The 16,937-nt window shown below is 35.9% G+C and overlaps 1 protein-coding gene across 1 annotated transcript in view; it reads left to right on the top strand.

Moving 5' to 3' along the window:
* The first annotated feature begins 9,884 nt into the window (after positions 1-9,884).
* The window catches only part of LOC116866675 (disintegrin and metalloproteinase domain-containing protein 28-like), a 42,260-nt gene continuing 35,207 nt past the window's right edge, over positions 9,885-16,937 (top strand). The window contains exons 1-2 of the mRNA XM_032855802.1: positions 9,885-9,959; positions 16,326-16,429. Coding sequence (XP_032711693.1) covers positions 9,908-9,959; positions 16,326-16,429 — 156 coding nt within the window. The 5' untranslated portion in view covers positions 9,885-9,907. The remainder of the gene's footprint in view (positions 9,960-16,325; positions 16,430-16,937) is intronic.

Raw genomic sequence — 16,937 nt, 5'->3', positions numbered from 1 at the left:
CACTGCTACAAAGCAGTACTAGTGCAGCACTCTTAACTGCATCTAATCAGATATCATAGCCCATTATGTTTAATCAGGTGGTTAAAAATAGGTCATCTTGTAGGGGTGTCTGGGTGGCTCTGTCAGTTGTGTTGAACTTTTGGTTTCAGCTCAGGTTGTGATTGCAGGGTCATGAGATCCAGACCTGAGTGGGCTGCACACTCAGCTGGGAGTCTGCTCTCCTTCTGCTCCTCCCCCAGATCATGCATGCTATAAATAAATAAATGAATAAATAAATAAATAAATAAATAAATATTTTTAAAAAATGGGTCACCTTGCTAGTACCCTCTTTTTTAGGCAATATTTAATTAAAAGACGTTTGTGTAGAATAGAAAACAAAATAGACATTTTACAGATTTGTTGGAAAGGAGGACAGTAAAGTATCCTTCAAACTGAGAAAGCTCTTTGAGACAAAAAAAAAAAAAAAAATCAGGAGACTTCATTCAGTTTGCAGAGAATTCTATTCATGTAACTTACTGATGTAGGGGTTGGGTGGATTTTGTGTCATTCTTCCATGATGACCCTACAGACAATTACTGGGAGGTAACTTGCATCTTTATGCCACAGCAGCAATATAAACATCAGTATAAGATTATTATACATATAAGAGAAAAAAAACTTAGAACTAGAGTTCCCCCAGAGACCTGGTTAAGAGATGAGCTACCTAGTGAAGGCATCAGCAAAAATGATCTTTTTTACGTTATTAATAAGTTTCTGTGTATGAGGCATTAAGTTCAGCATTCTGCAGATACAACAGTGGAGTGATTATGAATTTCAGTACAGATTGTGGGCCATGACAGGGAAAGGCTTCCTGAGGCAACAGAGAGGGACATCAGTTGTGTGAAGCTGGGGACATCTGGATGAGGAGTGGAATAGTGAAAATGCCTTGCATCAAATTGCAGATACCATCTAGCACTAGATTAAGCCCTCATCTTTCATAGAGCCATTATTTTGGAAGTTTTATGGATGGGTATAGAACATCCATCCATTGCTGTAAGTGCAGTGTTAAAGTCCCCTACTATTACTGTATTATTATCAATGTGTTTCTTTATTTTGGTTATTAATTGATTTATATATTTGGGTACTCCCAAGTTGGGGACATAAATATTTATAATTGTTAGATCTTCTTGTTGGATAGACTCCTTAATTACGATATAATGCCCTTCTTCATCTCTTGTTACATTACAGTCTGTGGTTTAAAATCTAGTTGTCTGATATAAGTATGGCTACTCCAGCTTTCTTTTGACTTCTATTAACATGATAAATGGTTCTGTATTCCCTTACTTTTAATCTGGAGGTGACTTTAGGTGTAAAATGAGTCTTTTGTAGACAGCATATACATGGGTCATTTTTTTTTAATATACATTGTAATACTCTATATCTTTTGATTGGAGCATTTAGTTCATTTACATTCAGAGTAATTATTGATAGATATGAATTCATTGCTATTGTGTTACCTATAAAATTGGTGTTTCTGGAGATTTTCTCTGTTCCTTTCTAATCTTTGTTGCTTTTGGTTTTTCCTTCGCACTCAAAGAGTCCTATATTTCTTATAGAGCTGGTTTAGTGGTCAGGACTCCGTTAGTTTTTGTTTTTCTGGGAAACTGTCTCTCTCCTATTCTGAATGACAGATTTGCTGGATAAAGTATTCTTGGCTGCATATTTTTCCCATCCAGCACAATGAATTTATCATGCCACTTTCTTCTGGCCTGCCAAGTTTCTGTCGCAGATCTGCTGTGAACCTTGTTTATCTTCCCTTGTAGTCTAAAGACTTTTTTCCCTTGCTACTTTCAGGATTCTTTCCTTGTCTGTGTATTTTACAAGTTTGACTATGATATGTTTGGTGTTTGTGGACTTTTGTTGATTTTGATGGGCATTCTTTGTGACTCTTGGATTTCAATGTCTGTTTCCTTTCACAGATAAAGGAAGTTTTCAGCTATAATTTGCTCAAATAAATCTTCTGCTTCCTTTTCTCTCTCTTCTTCTTCTGAGACTCCTATAATACAAATGTCATTACTTCAAAGTTAAGGTCTAAGCCAAATACTTGCCATCAGACTTGGCTGCAGTACCTATAGATTTGGATTACTTCATCTTTCCTTGAGATCCCCAAAATATCTTGAGGTTCCTGAGCCTGTCACAAAGTGACCTTCAGTACTTGGTTGTGAAGTCCCCCAGGAATGCTATTAAAAAGGTACCAGGCCAATTTTTCCAAGGGGCTTCATTGGCTGCATGAAGTCAACCTTAGTTTCTCAAAGCTGTCTGCTCATATCTGAGTCTAAACATCTTTCTCAAATATGGCATTCCAGGCAAAGCCTTGATAATATAACCGTGTTCCCCATGGTGTTGTTATAAGAAGAACAGATTCTTGTTGAACTTATGCGATAACTGTAATTGCCCTGAGAAAAGAATACTCACTGAGGGTTTCTGAATTCTGGAAGGATCAGGTAGGGAGAAAATGATAATTTTTTTGTTTTGTTTTATAATCTACTAGAGCAAATATAAGAGTCAACAATGTTTTACACAGGAGTCAGAAAAACTATAATTATCTTTTTTTAATTAATTCAGTCCCATGTTACTAACTCTTGATCTGTTTGAATGAGGTTTTTCCTTTAGTTTTGGAAATTCTTACTCAACTTAGTTTTGTGATCTTCAGTGTGTGAGAAACCTTCGCTCATCAAAAGTCCTCCCCATAAATCTCTTTGAAGATAAAACACATTTGTTAGAACATCAGAGCAATAACTGTAAACAAGACTCAAAAATGACCATGGTTAAAATCTGATGAGAGTTCAATATCAATAATTAAAATTATATATAATGAAGTTATAGCAAGACATATGAAACTTCAGTAATTTCTTTCTTCCTTTTTTAAAAGATTTTATTTTTGTTTATTTGACAGACAGAGATCACAAGTATGCAGAGAGGCAGGCGGGGTGGGAGGCAAGCAAGCTCCCTGCTGAGCAGAAAGCCCGGTGTGGGTATCGATCCCAGGACCCTGAGATCATGACCTGAGCTGAAGGCAGCCACTTAACCGACTGAGCCACCCAGGCACCCGAAACTTTAGGAATTTCATTAATTTCTAGAATAGTTGTTCCAATCACTCATGCAATATAACCTAAAGAGATTTATCCTCTCCTTTCTGGCAGTACTTCCAATATAACTTAACATATCAAATAAATGACCCTAATTAGTCAAAAGGACTTTGTTTAGAATTTGAATTTTGTTAAAATTATCAGAAGATTTTTAAAGCATATGCCTAAATAGGATTATGGGTCATTACGAAACTTAAAACTTAATTATCTGTTTAACCAAGGTGGCAATAAGAGGTTCTAAAGGAAAATACAGAAGTTTACATAGTTGTCAGCAAAAATTGGCTCTTTTAATATTGAAAAGATTTAGGTTTCCTAAGTAATTAAAGAGCCAATAAAGATAAAACATAAGAAACTTCATTTTTTTCTGGGCAGATAAAGAAAAACTTTTGTTTACAATTTTTTTAAAAGATTTTATTTATAATTTATTTGACAGACAGAGATCACAAGTAGGCAGAGAGGCAGGCAGAGAGAGGCAGGGAAGCAGGCTCCCTGCTGAGAAGAGAGCCCGATTTGGAGCTTGATCCTGGGACCCTGAGATCATGACCTGAGCTGAAGGTAGAGGCAACCCACTGAACCACCCAGGCACCCCTGTTTATAATTTTCTATCAAGAGCAGACCAACAATAAAACAAGAAACAAAAAACAAAACAAAAAAATATCTTTGTCATCTTAACAGAGAGAAAAAATAAATTTCAATCTTATGCTATACTTCTGATACTAAAATTCATTCACTCCAATCTTAGTCACTCTTGACTATGCATAAAAATTCTCTTCCAAAGAGTCTTTTCTTTTCTTTTTTCTTTAAATTTCTTTTCAGCATAACAGAGTTCATTGTTTTTGCACCACACCCAGTGCTCCATGCAATACGTGCCCTCCTTAATACCCACCACCTGGCTCCCCCAACCTCCCACCCCCCGCCCCTTCGAAACCCTCAGATTGTTTTTCAGAGTCCATAATCTTTCATGGTTCACCTCCCCTTCCAATTTCCCTCCACTCTCTTCTCCTCTCCATCTCCCTATGTCCTCCATGTTATTTGTTATGCTCCACAAATAAGTGAAACCATATGATAATTGACTCTCTCTGCTTGACTTATTTCACTCAGCATAATCTCTTCTAGTCCTGTCCATGTTGATGCAAAAGTTGGATATTCATCCTTTCTGATGGAGGCATAATACTCCATAGTGTATATGGACCACATCTTCCTTATCCATTTGTCCATTGAAGGGCATCTTGGTTCTTTCCACAGTTTGGCGACCGTGGCCATTGCTGCTATAAACATTGGGGTACAGATGGCCCTTCTTTTCATTACATCTGTATCTTTGGGGTAAATACCTAGTAGTGCAAGTGCAGGGTCAAGGGCAAATGATAGTACAGACAAAAGGTTGATATCCAGGATCTATAAAGAACTTCTCAAACTCAACACACACAAAACAGATAATCATGTCAAAAAATGGGCAGAAGATATGAACAGACACTTCTCCAGTGAAGACATACAAATGGCTATCAGACACATGAAAAAATGCTCATCATCACTAGCCATCAGGGAGATTCAAATTAAAACCACATTAAAACCACCTTACACCAGTTAGAATGGCCAAAATTAGCAAGACAGGAAACAACGTGTGTTGGAGAGGACGTGGAGAAAGAGCAACCCTCTTACACTGTTAGTGAGAATGCAAGTTGTTGCAGCCACTTTGGAGAACAGTGTGGAGATTCCTTAAGAAATTAAAAATAGAGCTTCCCAAAGAATCTTTTCTAATAAACTTTCTACAGATTTCTCTTTCGTTCAGATTTTGTTCTGTCTTCCCTCTCAAACAAGCAATTTCATTTTACGACAAATTTACTTTTTCTTTCCCTCAACAAAAATGTATTCCCATTCTTCATACATTTCTTACTAAAAACACATACCTTACTTTCCTTATATACAGAGTTGTTTCTCTTATTGTTTCCAGTAGTCTTAATAACATTTATTAGAATTCTTCACATTTAAAAAACTTACATTTCAGTGAAAACTAAGTAGTAAGCAAGTGTGAACTTTCTATTTCACCAGAACTCTCTGGATTAGTAAATTTATGAATATATTTCATAATCTCAGAAATGTGTTTTTCCATGGTACCATTTTTCAATAAAGCATAAAATATGTTTACTAACAGGCTCAAATTTACTTTATCTGTAATCAGACATAAGTTGATAAATGTTTGTTTAGTAATCAATGTTTTAGTATTTTATCTTATTTGGAAAAGACTTAGATATCCAATGAATTCAACTAAATTTATCATTTAACCTAGCCAAACTTTGAAGATTAGGTTATCAGAAATTTTGAAAGCTATTTAGAAATTTACCTACAAACCATTTTTTCTATTGAGCCAACCTACCGTTCCTACTGATTACTTATGAAAGCTTCATGAAACAGACAAAATCAACTATAATGTTAAATCATTTTTGCTGACAAATTGCAACAGATACAACAAAAATTTAACTAATAAATTCATGTAGACTAAAAGTTGATTATCTGTATTGTATTTGATGTTTGTAACTCTTAAAAGGCATGCTTATTTTAACCAAACCAACAAACTTAAACTAGCTTTACTACTGAATATTTTTCACATGATCACATGAACATGAAAAACATTTGACTTAATCTCTGGGGTTTTTTGTTTGTTTGTTTGTTTGTTTTTAGTTTTAGAAAGCTCAATTCTTACAATTGTTTGCCTTTTAACCAGTGAAATAGAGCTCTTTTGCAAATTAATTAAAGCAATACCATCCAGAGGAAGAAAATATTACATACAGACAGACATAATAAAATAAAAAACCTTATCGTGAAGATTTGTATTTATCCTTGATAAGTAACCTCATGGAAGCTGTGGCTAGACTTTGAGGTACTTTTCTTAAAAAGACTTCTCTATCCCTTTTTAAAAATTTTCAATTTTAGGAATGGGAATGAACTAAATAAGAGTTCCCAGAAATGTTGAAAATCCTTAGCTTGTTTCTGGGGCCTCAATTCCTAGTATTTGTAAAGATTTGCAAGGTAAGGACAGTTGCTTTCAATCCCTCAAGGAACTGGATTGCAACCCAAATGACATTATAGGTTGATCTACCCATCTGGCTCCATTTTATCCTGTCAGTGTTTTCTGACACTTCCAAGTACCAAAGTATGCATCCCACTCAGTTTATTTAGTCTACTAGCTAGCTTTCTCAAGTTGGATATACATATACACTCATTAGGTATTTTTTAAAAGAACCTCATTTAGGGGCCTCTGGGTGGCTCAGTGGGTTAAAGCCTCTGCCTTCAGCTCAGGTCATGATCCCAGGGTCCTGGGATCGAGGCCCGCATCAGGCTCTCTGCTCAGCGGGGAGCCTGCATCCTCCTCTCTCTCTGCCTGCCTCTCTGCCTACTTGTGATCTCTCTCTCTGTCAAATAAATAAATAAAATCTTTTTAAAAAATAAATAAATAAAAAATAATTTAAAAAAAAAAAGAACCTCATTTAGGCCATTTGAGTGTTAAAATCATCCTCGGTGTAATCTTAAAATTTTCTTTTGACTTCCTTCATCTGGGAATTTCTAGGCTCTACTTGAAGATATGTATTCAATGTACCAGTGCATTTACCCAAGGGGGCTTTCTCTCTCTCTCTTTTTTTTCAGAGGGCTATCTCTTAAATACTTCCTCAGACAGTTCCTTTTTCCTGCTGCTTGAGATAGAGGCAGAGCCCTAAAGCTGATTTGTAGGGTAATAGGCACTCACTTCTCTGAAAGGACTCTCTGCTTAAAATGTCTGGAGTGGCCACTGAGCCTGTTCAGCTAGTTGAGGTGCACGGACCCAACAAGTTGTCAAGAGGGATTCTCTTATGCACCCCTCCCATAGGTTCTCCCGCAACACAGATGAGCTGATCAGGTGAGCTGCTGCTGCCGCTACATTGCTTGCTGGGAGCTGGAGGAATTTAAAGGGGTCAGGTCAAAGGTCCCATCTGAGTCTCCAAATTTGTAACTGAACTCAAAAGATTCATTGCTTGGAGCGCATTAAATCAAACACTTCCCAAGGGAGTGTTGAAAGCAAAGAAACTTTTACTACTTGTTACAAGCAAAGAGACAGAGAGGTAGTGTTCAAAGTGCTGTCTCTTATGATTCATTTCTCTGGTGTCTTGTAATGCACAGAACAATGGCTGAACTACTGCTGAAGTAATTTGTTCACTTTCCCTCTTCCATTTCCTTTCCCCCACCATTTTTGATAGGATATCTAATAATACCTTGGGCATTTTCAGTGCATCCTGTACTCATGTACTGGTCTAAAGTGCTCAAAAAACCTGGCCAAGTCTCCTCACATGGAGGTGGCTGTCCAGCTTGGGATTTCCCCCACAGACAATGGGTTTTCCCTGGGGCAGGGCCCCTTAACCCAAGCTTGATTTTTTTTTTTTTTTTTAATTCTCCTGGCTGGCTTGTCCATTGTGAGAAGATGGAGGAGGGGCACTAGAGTATCCTCCAAACCAGTAAGACACTTGAGGACCAAAAAACAAACCAGGATACTCCATAGAGTTTACACAGAGTTCTATTCAGAGTAACTTACGGATGGGGGAATCTGGTGGTGAACAATCCAAACAGTGACACAGCTATTCCCCACAAAGTCCAAACTTTTGTCTACAGATTTTATGAAGTGAGAAGATATGCAGAAGACATGCAGTGAGGTCAAAGAATCTGTATCCAGTTACTTGATAGCTAACACTTAACGGAGCTTGTGGTGTCATTGGGCAAAGGAGTAGGGGGGAATCAAAATTATCTCTACCAATTATGTAAACAACTTTAGGAAGACCAGAACAAGCCTCCCTGTGTTTCAGTCAGGGCACACATTAACCTCCAAGGGACCTAGAACATGTAGCACCAAGGGAGGTCATCCCATGAACATGAACAAGATGGAGGGCCAAATATGGAGTCAGTATTGTCAGCACTTGCACAGTGACAAAACCAGACATAGGATCTTTTCCCATTCCTTCAGGCTCTCTTTGCTCCAGTAATACTAAGGTATTTACCATAAACTAGCATGCTATGACATAATGTCCTCACTTTTTCTCATAGTTAATTTTTCATTGACCTCATTGTTTCTGCCTCCAGAAAGCTTTCCTTACCTGGCTAGGGGTAGCCTCTGACTTTCATGTCTAAATCTTTCCTAACCCTATGGGTAGTGTCTCATGATATACAGGTAGCACTCACTTTGCACACCTTCATGGTAACTGTCCTTGCCTATCTCCCTCACCAGACTATAAGCATCTCAAAGAGAATGACTATTTTCAACTGTGATTTCAGGGTCTTACATGTAATATGTACTAGTGAACGTGCATAGAATTGATGTGGAGAAATCACATGATAATCAAAAAGTGGGTATAAGCTTTCTGTTCTCTGAAGAAGAAAAAGCAGTGGAACTTCGATTAAAAGAAAAGAAACCTGTGATATTCCTAATCTTTTAGCTGAAAAGCTCAGTAACTAGATTTAAACATTCCCCTGTGATTGTTAGTTGATGCTGTATGACATTTTGAAAAATCCTTTTTCATCAAAATCACTGTATTACAAAAATATCCTTTGGAATCCATAGAATAACTAATAATTTTAGTATTTAGTATTAATTTTAGTGGACCAAAAATTGGTGTTAGCCATAACCTCAGGAACTTGTATTTCATAGGAACAGTACTTGTATTTCATATATATATATATCTATGATTTCTCAGTAGATGTAAGACTGGGTTTATAAGTCAGCTATTAGAATGTGTGACTAAGAGCTCACACAATACTGAATTCAAATTCCACTCCTGCCACTTACTAGATAAATGATCTTGGGCAAACTGCTTAATCTTATTTACTGTATAAAGGAAGGAAAACGGAGTCTTAATCTTTTGAATCCTTTATCTTTTTAAATGCTAGTATTTTACTCTACAAAATAGGGGTGATGGCATTTATCATACAGAAGTATCATAACAATTAATATGATAATAAGTTTAAAGGATCTGGAACTTAGTAAAGCAACTCAACCTTAGCTATTTAATTGGTTACACAATGTGATATCTGGACATCTCAGCTTAGCCTCACTATGACCAATGACAGCTCCTAAAGCTTTTCTGGAAATTATATCTTTTGAGACTTGAAGGCTTTCCCTAACTCCTGGTTATTAGTGATGATACAAATGCCCTTGGGGATCTGATAAACCTTGAGCTTGTATTGTCACACATTCTTATTTCAGGATAGTTCAAGCTCCCTGGAGCAGCCATTGTGTGAGAATAGAATATGAGATAACTGGAAAAGAATTTTATGTAATAACTAGATTGGATTAGAAATTGCTTTACTGACAGCATATGTATGTGAGGGAAGAAGAACATTTGTAACAACTTGTTGCTAACATAGCAAATACATATATAAATATTTATATATATTTATAATATACATAATAAATACACACATTTACCAAGGTTCATCAAAGCCAGTTATGTCAAGGTAGCTTATTGGGCTATAGCAATATACTGGAAACATGCTACCTCTGAGTGGGGAATATGGGGAAGCAGGAAAGAGAAACAGGAGGAGGAGTCCTAAAGCCTGGAGGCGGCCAGAATTTCTGCCCACGGGTGCCATTGTCACAGGACCACAGCTCCGAGGTTGTGCAACACCTTTAGTAAACACTTCCTGAAAGTAGACAAGAATGAACCTGGGAGTTTCATTCTGTCTCACTTGAGAGGAGGCTGGGAGAGACGGAGCAGTGCTCTCCGTGAAGGGCAGGTGCTGTGCCCCTGAGCTCCCCCGGTATGTGGCTGGGGCTTCTTCTGACCACCACTTTCCTCCTTTCTCCAGTTCCAGGTAAGTGTCTGATTCCTTTTCAGGTTCTGGTAAATATGTCAGTGAACGGCTTGCTTTTCATTGTCTCTCAATAGTTTTATTTTTTTTAAGCCAATTTTACTAACCAGTTGGGCTGGTTTGGATCTGTTTTTTCGGGGGGAGTGTGACTGATATAAACTCTCAACATAAAGGAGAGGCAAGGAGACGTCTTGAATCGACATGTCTGATCTGAGAGTACATAGAAATCAAAGGGGAAATTTCATACAATTTAATTTAAATAGTAAATATGAACTTCGAGTCAATAGGTGAAATTCCTCAAATCACACCTTATCATTTTTAAAGCAGTAGAGATGCCATGGATTTGACTAGCTATTGGTGCAGAAGTCTCTCGGAAGTATCTGCTGTTATTATCCGGATCAGTTTGGCTGGTCCTATTCCTTTTGAGTGCACATTTTTGTGTTTCGTCCTTCCATAACTGGTGATAATAAATATGTCAGTTAGAAATAAATAATTGACCGATTTAATAATTACAAAGCATTGTGCTATTACTTGATTAAAACAATTTTGCTGCTAAGCTTAAGCTGATAATTTACTTCCATTTTGAATTTAAGAATTCAAATCTAGAGGAATTTTACTTTTCAATAATAAATCAATTCTAGCATGTCTCTCCATTTCTGAGAAATCTACCAATTAGATTTTGGTTAGATTAGATTGGGCAACACTTCCTTAGCTTATTTCTATTTCTAGAGCTTAGTTAAGTCACCACAGTAGCTTCAGTACCTGGGAATAACAAACCTTCTCTTTGGTTTTAGAATGCTTGCAGGGACTTAGTAACGGGAGCAGGTTATCAACAAGTATAAGATTAGGGAGGGAAAAATTCTCCTCACCCTTGCACTCACTCAACACTTTGTGACTAAAAGTGATTTTTCCCATCCCTGGTTCCTGATTTGTTTTCCAGACTTATGAAAGTTTTACTTAATATTATTAAATATAGAACTGTACTAGGCATTTAAGTTATTGACTCAAAATTTCTACTTTGTGAGTCAAACTTAATAGAAATCTTCTTTCCTTACGTTCTCCAAAAGTGTTATCCCTAAAAATTCTTTGGGATCCTTTACTTAGTTGGAATATAAGAGTTGTTTGGGAACTAGCTTTATCCAACAGCATAAAGATCAAGCAGGCTCTATTAACAAAATCACATAGATAACCCTGGAGTCCACCCACATGACAGCTTTTTCAGTAAAATTAGGTTTATAAGGGGGCACCTGGGTGGCTCAGTCTGTTAGGTGTCTGCCTTTGGCTCAGATCATGATCCCAGCGTTCCGCATGGGGCTCCTTGCTTGGTGGGGAGACTATTCCTCCTTTCCCCCCTCCCCTTGCTTGTGCTCTTTTGTGCTCTCTCTCTCTCTCTCTCTCTCTGTCAAATAAATAAATAAAATCTTGGGAAAAAAAGGGTATATGAGCTGATTTTCCCCTCTCTTTGCATTCACAACATGGCACCAAGAGACAGCGTCCTTAGAAATCATGCCTCAAACTGTAGATCTTCAAGGGCTTAGTGGTGGGAACAGAGGTTCTGCAGTGTCTTTTGTGAGAATAGGGGTTCATATAGGCAATTATCCCTTATCTTCCACCTTGAACAGAGAGCCACCCCCACTCTCTACCTTCCATCTTGTATTTTCAACTATCATCCTGGTATTATTCCCATTGATATTATTACCACATGGGTTTATTTCCCAGTCAGAATGTAAAAAATAAAGGAATTTGCATTTCTCTTCCTTTTTATCTGCCCCTATAATCCAAAGAAAAAAAATATGCAACTCAGACCATGACTTGTGCTCAGTTTCTGTATACATGAAATGAAAGAATAAAACATAATTAGGTTAGCTGTTTGTATGTCCTTCACAATCCCCTGAGAGAAATAATAGGATTTCATCATAGGAAAAAAAAAAACCCAAATAGTTAAAGGGAAGTGACAGTTGTTTAGGGGAGAATATAAGGGAAATGACAAGAGAGAAAGGTCTTCAAGATATTCCAGCAGGATATCTAGGGGATATAGTACTTTTTGAAATTATTTCGTTTCAAGTTAGCCATCCTTTTTTGTCTTCATAAGGTGACTAGATGACCCTCAGAAGTATTTATAATTTAATCTTATTAGCCAAACTGATAGACTTAATTAGGATGTGTTTTCCCTCAATGTTTGCACTCACTTTTACTACACTAAATTTAAAAGCACCAGATAGTTTGAGGGAGATACAGGGAAGCCCAGATCTGAGGTCAATATTGAATAAACTCTGATCCAGGTCTGAATGTCATGTGTTTAGTCTGGAAAGACACTCTCTAAAGAGTTTGGAACAGATTTGAACAAAAATGAAAATGCCAATATTATGCATTATGGCTAAACTCCAAAACTGCCCCAAACTTATTAAAAAATAAAGTAGCAACCCATACCAGGGCCTGTTGTATTAATCTTGTCAATGCGTTTTAACTTTTTAAAAACTAATAAACAGTAAAATAATTACCTAACCCAAGCCAAAATAATAGTTTTATTTTTCTTGATCTAGTTTTTCTTGTCAGAAGTAATCCAATGTGTGAGTTCTGTGGGAGAGAGAAAGCAAGTATTTACATGAATTAGTAGAAACATATTGTGTTACATCTCAGATTTGTATAATCCCTGGATGGCAGTTAGTTGTGTTTATTCCACAGGCTTCAAAATAATTAGCCTGATGTTATTCAGCTGGGAGGAGGCTGTGTCATTTCCATCAACCTTAAGGATGAATGAGCCAAACAATATTTATGTCTGTCTATTTTTCTAACAGCTGTCTAATTTGTTATAATTCAAGTCTCATTCTTTCATGAGCTTTCTTGGTTTCATAAAAATTGAAGCCATTAAAAGAAATTCTATCTGTTTCTCTTAGACAATGTACTCCATTGCAAGAGTTTGAAAAGAGCTGAAAGTCTGTTGGTTTCAAACTGAAGAAAAGGAGAGGTTCCCAGAGGCTTTTAAAAAAATACTCTGGTTCATTTGTTGATTAATTTTGTTTGTCATTGGGAAGTGCTCAGCTATCAAAGAGTTGGGAATAAATTTCTCCACTAATTTACATACTTGGCTCCTTATTTAAGTCAATTGGTAATTTCTGATTTCATAAAACATTAAGATTTAGATATTAACTAGAATCATGGAGATGGGTGTGTATATATATAATTTTTATTATGTTATGTTAGTCAATACAGTACCTCATTAGATGAGTTGTATATATTAAGAAAACCTGCAGTGGTTGGATTGGCCTCTTTCCCTCACCACTTCTGAATGGGAAAATTGTGTGGGCTATCATTTTTTGCTTTTATAAAAGAATCAGTTATGATTAGCTATTATTTTATGACCTCAGGGTAACTTGGACTAATATTTACTCTCAGAATAATGTGTGTATTGGATGAAACCACTTTTTATACAGGACTTTTAGAAGAGTTACTCTGGTCACAACATTGGTGAATATATGGCTTTATGAACTCTATATTAATGGGACTAATTGCATTGATTGGACACAATACACTAGACAGCATGTGGTTGCCTTATGGTATGCTTGTTTGGTATTATGGGCTTACAAGAAGCTCCAGGGAATTGTGTCAACACCATCAGTTCATTTCTGACAAGAGTAATTTTCTTACCTTGTGACATCTTATTATTTTGAAATAAGTATAATAATTATAAACATTTCAACTTGATGTTAATAAAATGATTGATAATATTCCTCTAGATTTTTGAATTTGTTATAATTTTTTATAAAACAATGTTATTATTTTCCTTTACCAAAAACTAATTAAATAGAAATAAAAATGCCCAGTAACATTTTCTGTTCTCTGTAACAACAAGAAGTCATTGAGGTAACTTATGTACTTTTTGAAGTCTTGACGATGTAATAAGACTTATTTTATCACACCCACTTAAAAATTTATCCAAATGATCATCACTTCCTCAAAAAGACTATGAGGAATTCTGTATTTATTTGCATAAAATCATAGACTGCTTGAACTGTCCTTAAAGATCATTTAATCTGCCGTGTCTGTTCAAACAGTTAATAAATTAGAACCAAACCCAAGGTTCAAGTATTCTAGGGTTTAATCTATGGTTTTAAGGTGTTTTGAAATGTTTTTAAGAGTAAATCTTGAGACATATGCATACACACACACACACACACACACAGGAATATTACTCAGTCATCAAAAAGAGTGAAATCTTGCCCTTTGCAACAATATAGATGGAACTAGAGGGCATTATGCTAAGTGAAATAAGTCAATCAGAGAAAGAAAAATATATGATTTCACTCATATGTGAAATTTAAGAAACAAAACATGAACATAGGGGAAGGAAAGGAAAAATAAGATGAAAACAGAGAGGGAGACAAATGATAAAAAACTTATTTATTTGAGAGAGAGAGCACAAGTGAGGGGAATGGCAGACAGAGAAGAAGCAGGTGCCCACCGAGCAGGAATCCTGATGTGGGGCTCAATCCCAGGACCCTGGGATCATGACCTGAGTCAGAAGGCAGATGCTTAACCGGCTGTGCCAACCAGGCATCACAACCACAGAAAACTCTTATTATAGGAAACAAACTGAGGGTTGCAGAAGGGCAGGTGAGTGGTGGGATGAGGTAAGAAGGTGATGGCCATTAAGGAGGATACTTGATGGAATGAGCACTGGGTATTATATGCGACTGATGAATCACTAAATTCTATCTCTGAAACTAATAATACATTGTATGTTAATTAAATTGAATTTAAATGCTAAAAAAGTAAATCTTGAGCCAGTGAAAGAGAAATTATTCCATCCCTTTAATTGTTCATTTTTGACCTAGTGAGTTTTTAGCTCATTGCTTTTCCTGTTCTTCGAAGTTAGAAGTAAATAGCTCTTGAAAGGTCAAGTGCATTTAGCCATCCTAAAATGACAAAAAAAAAAAAAAAAGACATAACTACAATTTTTTTAAAGATTCTGCTTCTGTTTTTAAAATAAATATTCTCTGGAGCATCATTGGGATAAATGTACAAGTCATCCAAGATGACTAACAAAAGAAATACTCACTTGTATTTGTTAAAAGATCAACAATAATAGCAAATTTATATTACTATAGAATTTAGGGTTGAGTAATTTAATGAGCTGGGATTATCTTGAGAGAGCACTCTAGTCATGAGACAGAGAACTGAAGCCTTTCCAGTCCATAGTGTTAGTCAATTGCTAGGCTGGGGTCACAGTTTAGTTCCTACTGCATCTATATTCTGGGTAGACCAGTAGCCCCTTGAAAAACCAAAGAACTTGTTTATTGACATTTCCTTACCCATTACTCTACCCAGAGCAAGGACTGATCAAGTGAGCAAATAAAAGAGAAAATAGAAAATTAAGTGTTAGCATTGGGAAAACTCTGAATTCCTCTGAAAAATAGCTTGTGGAGGGGCGCCTATGTGGCTCAGTTTGTTTAAGCATCTGATTTTTTATTTTGGCTCAGAACATGGTCTCAGGGTCTTGAGATGGAGCCCCTAGTTGGGCTTGTGCTGAGCATTGAATCTGCTTGGTATTCTCTCTCCTCCTCTTCCTCTGCCCCTCTGTGCTTGCTCGTGCGTGCCTGCATGCTCTCTCTCTCTCAAAAAATAAAATTAAAAAAATAACTTGGAACAACAATTCAAAATATAGATAGAAATTTGGATGAGATAACTATTCAGTTCTCTTTCAATATGACTGCAGGCTCAAATATTTTCCTTCCAGACCAGTAAAAATGTTTTAGATTTTACTTCTCTAATTTTCATTTTTTCATGCTTTGTATGCAAAAATGAAAGTTTATCTGTATTGCAAAAGCCAAGCATTCTATGCAGCTGATATTGGAGCTTTTCTTACTGTCTTAGTTTCATTCATTACAATTGGAAAATATAAGAAAAAGTATTAGAGTCAGAAATGGCATGCATTAGTTATTTCATTTTTGTAACACTGTAGTTTTCAGAGTACTTCTACACAATTATGCTGACATTGATTAGTATCTTAGAAGATTAGTTTGGCTTTTGCCTTGCTGTACTAGCTTTTTGTCTGTACTCTTTGCTATATTCCTCTATAGAGGATTCAAGGTAGCAAAGAGAGATGAAAAAATCCCGAAGAAATATTTTTACCAAATAGAGAAACACTTTCAGTGGGGAAATATTTGAAGATATAGGTTCAAGATTTGAAAGGGAGTGCGGACTTCTAATTTTTTCTATCTCTACACTTAAATAATTCTCTGACATAACTCAGTTAAACCTCTGTATATAACATTATTCATCAGAAATGCAATAAGTCTGATTATTTCCAACCATCTTGTTTATTTGTTCTGCTCTGCTAAATCTTCTCTTACTTTTTTTCCCCCTCAGTAAATGCTATCAAAGAACTCCCTGGAGTAAAGAACTATGAAGTGGTTTATCCCAGAAGACTCCATCCAGTACATAAAAGAGAAGTCAAGGAGGCAGAACAACAGGTACAGCTTTTGACTTAATGAAGAATCTTGAAAAAATATACATACATATTTTACATATGATATATACATAGATATATAACTATAACATATATATATACATATTTAATTATAGACATTTATTTGCATTTGTTGTTTGACCTTATTTTTAATAATCTTCACAATAACCCAGTATTCTATTATCAGTCTCATTTTGAAGATTGGGATTCTGACAATTGAAATAAACTGCCCATGGTCACACAAAAAGTAAACTTTAATACTTTTATGGTAATTTATGATTCTTCCAAAGAGATTAGATACAACTTATTTTATCTATTATCGATTGATCATCTATGTGTCTATGTACACACATACAAACAAAACCATAAATATTAAAGTAGAAAACAAAATATTGTAGATGAAAATTAAGCTAGAATGAATTACTATGGTTAAACATAAAATTTACCTTTGTCTTTTCTAAAGAGAAATTTATTAAAATTTGTATAGTTCTTATTACTTAATGAAAAAACAC

The sequence above is a fragment of the Lontra canadensis genome, unplaced genomic scaffold (assembly GCF_010015895.1).
Source record: "Lontra canadensis isolate GAN:19392208 unplaced genomic scaffold, GSC_riverotter_1.0 scaffold10, whole genome shotgun sequence".
Taxonomy (NCBI): Eukaryota; Metazoa; Chordata; class Mammalia; order Carnivora; family Mustelidae; genus Lontra; species Lontra canadensis.
This window is presented reverse-complemented; position numbering and strand designations above follow the sequence as displayed.